The sequence below is a fragment of the Lingula anatina genome, chromosome 4, assembly GCF_051362555.1.
Source record: "Lingula anatina isolate TDL-2025a chromosome 4, LinAna3.0, whole genome shotgun sequence".
NCBI lineage: Eukaryota > Metazoa > Brachiopoda > Lingulata > Lingulida > Lingulidae > Lingula > Lingula anatina.
In genome coordinates this window covers 22457777-22468128 of record NC_141770.1, presented here as the reverse complement: position 1 = coordinate 22468128, position 10352 = coordinate 22457777, and the positions used below count along the sequence as shown (strand labels likewise).

At 40.7% G+C, this 10352-nt stretch overlaps 1 protein-coding gene across 1 annotated transcript; it reads right to left on the bottom strand.

Annotated features, from left to right (window-relative positions):
• Positions 1-2993: 2993 nt before the first annotated feature.
• On the bottom strand, positions 2994-10186 carry LOC106163641 (uncharacterized). Its single transcript, XM_087012219.1, has 5 exons — positions 9460-10186; positions 8942-9007; positions 6150-7088; positions 4215-5657; positions 2994-3588 (listed from the first exon to the last, which is right to left on the bottom strand). Exons 2-5 carry the CDS (start codon positions 8991-8993, stop codon positions 3362-3364), a joined length of 2661 nt encoding a protein of 886 aa, XP_086868345.1. The 5' UTR covers positions 8994-9007; positions 9460-10186; the 3' UTR covers positions 2994-3361.
• Between the last annotated feature and the right edge of the window lie 166 nt (positions 10187-10352).

Sequence of the window (10352 nt, the reverse complement as noted above, 5' to 3'; positions counted from 1 at the left end):
GCATCTTTCTGATGAAGCCGTCAGATGCTACGTGCCACATACCACTGGGCTCTTCTGTTCCATGTTGCCTCCAGGGCGACTGCCTTAGAGCGCATCAGATTGTTATATTGTTTTATACTTTATAGATCCGTTCTATGCAGTTCCATTGCCGGAAACAGCCGCCGGCCTAGCCTCAGAGGGACCATTAAACCACTGTATCCTGTTGGGATATGCTGATGCGAGGTTTGATTTTGTATTGGAGGCTTTCACAATTAAGCTGGTTACACCTGAACAAGAATCATCTGATAAAAGTTATCTTGCAACTGAACTGCAACCAGCCATTTTGTAAGGGAAAAGTTACTCATTTGTCTTGTCTGGTTGGTCATGTGTGGTCTATGTACATGTACATGTGATTATCTAACTATTGTTATTTCTCTGGTCCATGAGTAGCAATAAATATCAACTTATTATGCACCAGACGAGTTTTCCAACACGTCTGCCTACTGCACTGGCGAGGGCCATTAGCCCGTGCGTCTTCATTTTTTTCCCTTTTAATCCAAACCATACTACCCTGCTTGCATTATACCACCGTGCGTTAAGACGAATGTACCTGCGTTGCGGAAAGCACCCAAATTTCCATGGACTTCATGTTCTAGACGGTTATCATGTAATTGTGTCAATGCAATATGTTAGCTGTATGTATTCATAACAGTTTGTTAATGCAATGAATGCAAACTTAATATGACACAAAAGAAAGGGAAAAAACATTCAAGGATTTAAAGAAAGGAAAACGCCGTAAAATAATACTAATACTACTTATAATAAATAATAATGATAATATATCCGATCATTTTTAACTTGGTAAGTATTTCAACGATAAGGATGACCAGTACAATAAAACGAAACTTTGTCACATAAAAAGTAACAGAAAAAGAATTCATGCTAAAGACAGCCCGACCGATATAAATCGTTGAATTAACTCAACATGTAAAAAGATAAATGGCTAAATGAATGGATGAATCAACCAACATTGTAATTAAGTTGTGAATCAGGGCAAGTTCAGTTCGACTGTTGTTAAAACTTCACTTTTTAGCAGGGGGCCGGGTCGCAGTAACTAGGTTTAAAAACAAAGAAAAACTATGCCATTTAATAATCTGTTTAGACAACAGGATTATTTTAATTGAATCAAATGTTCGGCACCCTGAGCTTCAGAGTTAACTTGACACGATGAAAATAGGCTATAGTGAAGAGGTAGGTGTCAAGTTATCTCTTAAGCTCAGGGTGATGTTCGGTCATACATTTGTTCTTTGGATGTCTTTGAACGTTTTATCGTGATTTTGAGATTTCGGGCTTTACAGTAAGGCGCAAACAACGTGTTTTCTGTAATATTTATACCTCATTCCAGCGACGGCCATTTTTCCAGATAAGAAGCAAATTGGGTCACGATTCGAATAATTGCGGTAGTGTAAATGCATGAGGATTTCTGTTTACCGGTTTCTCAAAACCCTGCCATGCGTAAAACTTTTAAGTTTTAAAAAAATCTCGTAGGAAAGAAAGTTGATCTTTACATAACTGCTCACGTTAAGCTATTTTCAAATTAATTTTTATAATATTTTTGAAGAAGTAAATTGAATTTATATTGAGAGAGAGAGAGAGAGAGAGAGAGAGATCCTGACATTTACACAGATGTTATTGTATAAATACTGGGCTAAATAAGGCATTTTTATGATAAAAAGCATAGTGAAGAAAATTCAGCATAGCAACATTGTTCTGCTCATTTGGGTTTAAATATTTCGAAATTGCCAGATTTAAACTCATTTTTGATAACTTAACTGCTATAAACGATTTTCAACTTAAAATAAGATGGTGCCACATTTGTAAAATATATTAGAAAATCAGTATAATTGCTAAGGACCCCATTTTCTCTTAAAGTCATCGCGAAAATAATAAAACTGAAGTTGTTTTTAAAAACTTTTAATTGGAATGAATAATTTCTGTTTATTTATGTTAATAAGGGATATTTCCGCCTGGGTTTCTCTACTTCTATGATTTTTACGTAAGTCGACAGAACTATTAAACCAATGTAAATCCGTGATTTACACTGTACCTGTATATGTATGACTGTAGTATTGTCAGTTTAGCATTCATGTACCAAATATTGAAACTCAGGTTGTTCCTTTTTTCATAATGCAAATATATTCAAATTTAATTAAAAATATCAAAATATGTTCAAACTTATGCTGAACTTTCGTCTTTATGTTTAGGTCTACGTTTTGTATTTCTGATACAAAAACTTTGTATGCAATTCGTGTGATTATTGTCAAAATGTGATGAAAGGCTTTTCAATTGTTTTTTTTTTTTTTTTTTTTTTTTGGAAATGGTCTGCAATTTTACTCTCTCTCTCTCTCTCTCTCTCTCTCTTTTAAAACGAACATATATTTTGTTGTCAGGGATAATCCAAGGTGGTTTTCTCGTTTCTGGAAATGGGTCAGAATTTTTCAAGAATATCTTAACGCCCACTCAATATTACGAGTCTACTGTATCAAATGGAGTTTTAAAATGTTAAATAATTTTTTTGGTAAAAATAATGCCAAATGACAAAATGCATGTTTCTGATCAATGTCCCAACAGCAAAGATGGAAATGACTTAGAAATCATTTTTATTGCTACAAGCTGCACCACAGTTGGACCACAAATGCACAAAAGAAAGATTGTAGTTCGTACTTTTGAGATTGCCACTTGACACTTCTGATTCAGGTTTTCAAGCAGAAATCAGGATTGAAATTACACACGGGGCAAAGAAGACTGGGATGTGTTCGGTTTGTGGACTTGATATACGAATAACTTCTATGATGGCCCACGCCGAGCTGTTTTTCAAAACCATTTGAGACCATTTAGAAACCTGTCAGAATAAAGCACTGGATCTGCCCTCGTTTTGTGTTGAATTTGATGCTTCCATAATAAAGGAAAATAAATTCTATCACGGAAAATAAATTCATAAAAGCAACTCCAAGTGAAACTTCACCTTACATTTATTGACATATTTCCCATGTTCTGTCATCATGACAAAATAGCACTTTTCTCGTATATGTAAGAATTGTACAGTTAATATTTCATTTACTTTATTTATCTCTACGAATACGGTTATGGATGCTAAGAATGAATGGCATGATTGTTCTGTCTTTTCCGAATGAGTTTTTAAAAGTACGGCATATGTTCTTGGCCTTCATGTTCTGCTTTGGCTTTCCTCTCTTCTCTCAGTTTCATTTTCATATTTTGGGCTAGTTTGACCCACATTTCACCCATTTGACGGAAAACATAAGAACCGAATAATCAAAACTCATATTCAAGCAGCGGAATTTCCATCGAAAAGTTGATAATTCTATATCAATGACGTTACTCTCGAAGTGGCGTCACAGTCCACCAGCGGCTTTGTATCTGCAATTGCGTCCAGTTCTTTTCGCGATTTGTTACGCCAGATCAAGACCCCAATGGCCGTCAGACCGATGACGAGGAGGACAGTAACGGTTGACATGCTTATCAAGCCACCAATCATTGCCTTGACCGTTGCTTTATATGGACTCTCGCGTTTGGTCAGCTCTAGTATGTCTGTAAAGTAAAAAAATACAACGGTCATTCATTTGGATTTATTGGCTTTGGGACCCTTTGCTGTAGTGACATTTGCAAAGTGAGTTAATTGCAACAAAACAATATATTTTCTAAAGCAAAAATTTTCATAACAGGTCAATGAAAACCGTTATTGTATTTCTTTTCACAAAAACCGTCCAACTGAGCTAAAGGGCACTTATAATGAGAACCTTTGTAACCAAGATTGATGATATCTGATTTGAATTGATAAATACATTAATCGAAATAAACAAGGTTAATGAATTATTTTAATACCTTTTAAAACAGACTTTGATCTCTCTTGTTAAACTGTTCTTTAATGTCTATTGCCTATGACATTATCACATCAGATATTCAAACCACTATTCAAATCGCTTCCCAAAGCCTTTGGATCCTTACAGCCCATCGCTATAATCAAAATCTACCTAGAGAGATCTCAAACTACACTTGACTGAACAAATAAGGAAGTGTAAACATTTGGAACAAGGCAGAGGCGAGTCAAACTCGTTTTATTTCGAATAAAAATTCACCCGTGTGTCACTGGATTTCAGTCAAGCTTGCTAGATAAATACCTTCATTATACCACCGTTTGATTTCGGTTTACGTACCTGTTTCCAATTGCTTTAAAAATGAGAATGCAGGAGTGTTGGGCACCCGGCCTGGTTGTCCAAACCCTGGCTGGATTCCAAATGATGGAGCATTGTTGACAACCAATCCAACATCTCTAGTCAGGTCTATGATGCTACTTAGTGGAACTGATGGAGGGGCAACGGACAGAAGAAAAGAAGACAGCAGGTTCGCGGAGGTAACGGAAGGTATATTCGCACTGGCGAAAAGACTAAGGACATCCAGAGCTGGTATGGCTGTTTGCAGAACAAGTTCGTAGCCTGACAGTACTAAGTTGGGTTGGAGCAAACGCAGAGCGACCTGTAGTTGAGGAACAGTCTGTCTCACGGCAAGGGTAAAGGGCGAGGTTCGAGGAACTATTCTTTCAATAGCCTGGTTAGCCAGAAATATCTGGAATGGACTTAAGGTTGGTGGCCGAACTGGGACATTTCTTAAAAGAAGGCTAGCCGATTGAATTTGGTTGAACGCATTCTGAGTAAAGCCACGCTGAATAAACAGGTTTGCAACTGTAGGGTTGTTCAAACCAGGCAAGAATTGCAGGTTAAGCAGTTGACTACCAAGCTGAGCAGCGGCAATACGGCGAGTGGCTACCCCCAACAAAGACGCCTGTCCCAACCCTTGCTGCTGTGCCAGCAGCTGTATCAGCTGTTGTCTCCGCTGTTGTTCAAACTGTCGTCTCGACACAGTGACAATCTCAAGGGCAACGTTTGGGTTTACACCATTTCCAACAAGTTGTTGAATAAGTATCCTATCTGATAAAGCATTGCCCGGCAAAGCAAGGAATCTCTGGAAGGCCAAAGACACAGAAGCTACGGTCAAGGATGCAAGAGCATTTTGCACCGCCTGCTGTGGAATTCCTGGTGGAAGAACAGGAATTTGACCGCTGGATAACAACTGAGCTTGCTGAACTAACTGTGCTGCCTGTAGCGGCGTAAGTTGCCCAAGAGAATAACCAACTAACAGAGATGCAAGTTGTGCCAGATTTGTAGTCACTAACGATTGCAAGGTTTGCACGGTGCCTAAAACTACTGCAGCCACAGACCCAACGTTGACCACTCCAATTCCGGGCACCACGATAACATTTCCTGTTCCAACACCTGGAAACCCTGGTGGGAAAACTGGACCTACGCCAGGGCCTGCAGTGGGAGCACCAGTTATTGCAGGCATACCACCAGTTTGCATCGTCGCGGTAGGGGCCCCAGTCACAATAGGCGTGGCTGTCGGCGCATCGATAAAAATGATAACTGTTCCTTTCATGCCTTTTTGGCCCTTCTCGGCTGAGGTAGCAGCCATACCCATCATCCCCTTTTGACCTTTCATTCCATTGCTTCCTTTATTTCCCTGCTGTCCGGGTAAACCAGGGAAACCCTTCATCCCTTTTTGTCCTTTCGCCCCTCCTCGAGCACCTTTATCTCCTGTATCACCTGCAATAAAGAACTGAATTATAAATACTAGCATCTTTCTGACTTCCGATCGTTTTACCTAGTGTCCGCAGGCAGTAGAGCCATGAAATACACCGTGTTGCTCAGTTATCTTACATGTACATTTTAGAATCATTTACTGCAAATAATCATTTTTTATATTTTGAAGTGGGACACTTCTTAAAAGAAGGCTAGCCGATTGGATTTGGTTGAACGCATTCTGAGTAATGCCGCGCTGAATAAACAGGCACATACACGCGTGGTACAAAATATAATGGGTGTCAATGTGAATTTTTTTTGATAAGTTTGCTTTCTTGGATGCATCAATCATACAGCCAGTGGTGGCTGTACTTTCTTTTACTAAAGAGAATGTCAAACGAATCATATGAACTGTTCATCGAGAAATTCAATATTTCATTCATATTCGAAATCCTCGAGTGGCATGAAAAATAATATGTGAATACTGATAGTCTTATAAAAGCTGAAGTCCCCTACCTTGCATACCAACTGTTCCAGGTGGACCTCCCGTTCCCGGGGGACCAGGGATACCGACAGTTCCTGGTGGACCACCTGTTCCTGGTGGCCCTCCTGTTCCCCGCGGCCCTCCTGTTCCCGGTGGCCCTCCAGTTCCCGGTGGACCCCCTGTGCCTGGTGGGCCACCTGTTGCTGGTGGACCACCTGTTCCTGGTGGCCCGCCAGTTCCCGGTGGACCCCCTGTCCCTGGTGGTCCTCCTGTTCCAGGTGGTCCTCCTGTTCCAGGTGGGCCTCCAGTACCTGGTGGACCACCGGTCCCCGGTGGACCTCCTGTGCCTGGTGGGCCACCTGTGGCAGGAGGACCGCCCGTCCCAGGTGGACCCCCGGTTCCTGGTGGACCACCTGTCCCTGGAGGCCCGCCTGTTCCAGGAGGCCCGCCAGTTCCTGGTGGGCCACCGGTCCCAGGAGGTCCACCTGTACCCGGAGGACCACCTGTCCCTGGAGGACCACCTGTTCCTGGTGGACCTCCTGTGCCTGGTGGACCTCCTGTGCCTGGTGGCCCTCCTGTTCCTGGTGGCCCTCCTGTGCCTGGTGGACCGCCCGTTCCCGGTGGGCCTCCTGTTCCTGGTGGGCCTCCTGTCCCTGGGGGTCCTCCTGTTCCTGGTGGGCCCCCAGTCCCTGGCGGACCCCCTGTGCCTGGGGGTCCTCCCGTTCCTGGTGGGCCTCCTGTTCCTGGTGGCCCTCCCGTTCCTGGCGGGCCTCCTGTTCCTGGGGGGCCTCCTGTTCCTGGTGGGCCTCCTGTTCCTGGGGGGCCACCCGTTCCTGGGGGTCCACCAGTTCCTGGAGGTCCTCCCGTGCCTGGCGGACCTCCCGTTCCGGGTGGGCCACCTGTTCCTGGAGGTCCTCCCGTGCCTGGCGGGCCTCCTGTTCCCGGTGGGCCAGGCTGAGCAACAATTGCGTCTAGAAAACAAACATATTGCTTATTTATACATAATATGTATTTTACTATTTGGGTTATATTATTTTTCACCTACACCTGCTGCATTAAAAGTACATTCGTTTTGAATACAACAAAATTGGAATAAATTACGAATCATGATGAAAAAAGGGTTAAAGACAAATAGTCCTACATTTATTATGTTGATGTATATATGCTTAGTATAAAAAAACTGAAAAAAAAAAGAGTTCCAAAACGCATATTTTTCAGTTTTTGTCATTTGTGAATGTTTAATAGATCATACGTCCGTACATCTACTTTAAACAACAACAACAACAACAACAACAACAACAACAACAACAATAATAATAATAATAATAAAAGAGGAATGGATAGGTAAATAAAGAAATAGTTATCTCAGTTAAGAAAGATTAAAACCAATACCTCAGTAGTTACCTGAAATATTAACATCATATAGCATTTATCATTAGCAAGTTTTACTTAAATTCGTTTCATTTTCTTACAACTAGTCACTTAATTTTGATGGCAAACCCTGCTCAGAAGGACAATCCCCCCCCCCGGACAATTCCCCCCGGACTATTCCCCCCAGACAATTCCCCCCGCCCCCCCGGACAATTCCCCCCCAGGACAATTCCCCCCCCAGACGATTCCCCCCCAAGAAATATATATTTATATACAAATATAAAGTAGAAAGTGTAAAGTTTAAAACATTTCATCCATCTTATTAATATTTTTAGTGTGATAATATAACTTCATCATGAAACAAATTATTTTATAACAAATTCCCTTTTCATTGAGTACAAGTACAGGAAGATTTATTAAGTATCTTATCTATAGATATATAGATAAGTATCTAATCGAAGTATAACCACCTATCCTTCAGGTAAAAGTGGGGTAAACAGATGAACAGGTAAACAGATATTTTATAAATATTTTAGTGTGGTGGGTGGTGGTCAAGCAGTTAAGAGTGACAAATAGTCACAGGGATACCTGGATAAGCGAGAAAATCTGTTTACCCCACCTCTCCCTAGAGATGCACTTTGATTCAAGACTTACTGAATCAAGGGGGGGGGGGGGAGAAATAAAGCAATTAAAAGTAACAGTTAATTCATCAAAGTGCTACCTGGATGAGTGAGATAATCTGTTTACCCCTCCTTTACCTGGAGATATATATTCTTTGATCAGATTTTTAATAAAATGTTCTGTACTTCTATCTCGAAAATTTCATGTACTTGTACTCCATGAAAATAAATTGTTTAATAAAATTAATATTATCTATCCTTGATTTGCATCATCACACTAAGAAATATTCAGAAAATGGATGAAAAGGTTTGAACTTTGTACTCTTTACTTTATATTTGTATATAAATATATGTATTCTTCGGGGGGGGGGGGGAATCGTCCGGGGGGGAATTGTCCTGGGGGGGAATTGTCCGGGGGGGGGGGGAATTGTCCTGATACCGCTCAGAAGTATTGCGCATGCGAAATACCATGACAAAAACAAAAAAGCTTTAGTTAGGTTCTCTGGCTAAGAACTTAATAACGAACGTTACATGGTCACATTCACACGCCTTACCTTATCAGGAACACTGTTAAAGAATTCTCATGGAAATCCCATTCAACTAAGCCAGGGAACTGACGTTATTTATTATTATTATTTTTTTTTTGTGAAACAGAGGCCTGTAAACCCCAGGGCCTAGGTTTAGTAGTCTGACAAAGTGAACGTATATTGCATCACAGACTGATATTTCTACAGCATAACAATTCAAGTTGCCTTTTATTCCCAATCCTTTCTACTGGCACTCGATGGAATAAGAGAACTTTCTTACAGTAATCGCTAGACATTTTAACTTACCAAACAACACAAGGAACGTGATGAACCTCATAAGATAATGTTGATCCATCATGAAGCGTTGGACACCTAGAAGAAAACCATGTCAGTTTTTCTGAAGTGAAAATTTGTGAAAAAAATGAAATTTGTGTTTTTTAGAACACTTATTTTTCTTTTCGACAAAGTGATATATTCACGTCCTAAAGTGGACATCAAGTCACCGAAAAGATAGTTTCCCCAATTGTTTTATGGATTATAGGGACAGCTTTAATATGCCAAACTACGTGCATTATGCGGTACCAGAACAATTGTACATGTACAAAGTGTTATGATCTAATATTTGTACTTTGAAACATATATGCATGTACAAGGTAAGCCCAATATAGCGCAAGAGAAACATCGAAACTCCTGATCTAAGGATTCACGTAACAAAAATCTACCTTAAAACGTTAAGCAATTAAGTCGATATGGCTTGGTTTGTTACTTTTCGCTGTTGACAGAAAAATATTTTAAGTTCCTAAGGTCACAAAAGGCCTACTTACCTGAACAAGGATGTCTCCTTAATAAGAAAATGCCAGAAAGAGTCCGTCGCAGTCCTTCACACTGTAAACCCTAAAACAGCTCTTTCTCTCATTTGTTTGCTCCCCTAACCGCGTCAAACTGTGAGGATTTGAAAGCAGCCCCTAAGCGCAGACAACACGTTGTCTAGCCCAATCGGAAAAGGCGCTATTCCATTGCACACTTCCGGCCGCCCTCGGGCGTTTGCAGACGATCAGAGTTTGGCTATACGCGATTTATATATGAATATATCTCACGGCAAAAGTCAACCAGTGGGATGCTGGCGTTTGCCTTTGTTCACAATCGAAACTGGCAGAAAGCTTCAGACATTCATTGTGAATATGAGCCCAAATGTTCAACCAAATCGAAAACGTTTTTAACCGACTTTTGTGGCACTTAGTCCTTTATAACGTGCGCATGTTAAAACACACGGAACTCTATCATCTTCTCTCTTCTCTTTTCCAGTTATCTGACTCGGCGTTATTATGTACATGTATGTTGTTGCTGTTGCTGTTGTTGTTGTTTTCTTTGAAGTAACCATGCCAACAGAATCTCGAACCTATATATTACCCACACCGCTGTATTCTTAACCAAATGGTGCAAAGTTCTTGTGTAGCTATACGATACTGTCGTATAAATAATGGTTAAATCATCGGGAATCGGGGTGGGGACCGATGGTGAAATATGTCGGTATAGGATTCTATCGAAATAAACTTTAGGATGCAACTTTTGGGGTAGGATACATAAAGGCCCTCACTTCCCTGATATTTTTTATTTTATAGTGTGGTTGTATCTAAAGGTAAGGCGGAAAGTTTCCTAAATTCGTTTGTAGGTACAGGATTCTATGAAAACATGTTGCTTTGATTGCCGCAGTTAT

Excerpts from the sequence above, each read along its gene's own strand:
- LOC106163641 (XM_087012219.1), bottom strand. The coding sequence starts at position 8,993 with ATGATGGATCAACATTATCTTATGAGGTTCATCACGTTCCTTGTGTTG. Across the intron at positions 7,089-8,941 it reads CACGTTCCTTGTGTTGTTTG|ACGCAATTGTTGCTCAGCCT; the intron begins GTAAGTTAAAAT and ends TTTGTTTTCTAG. Across the intron at positions 5,658-6,149 it reads TGGAACAGTTGGTATGCAAG|GTGATACAGGAGATAAAGGT; the intron begins GTAGGGGACTTC and ends TCTTTATTGCAG.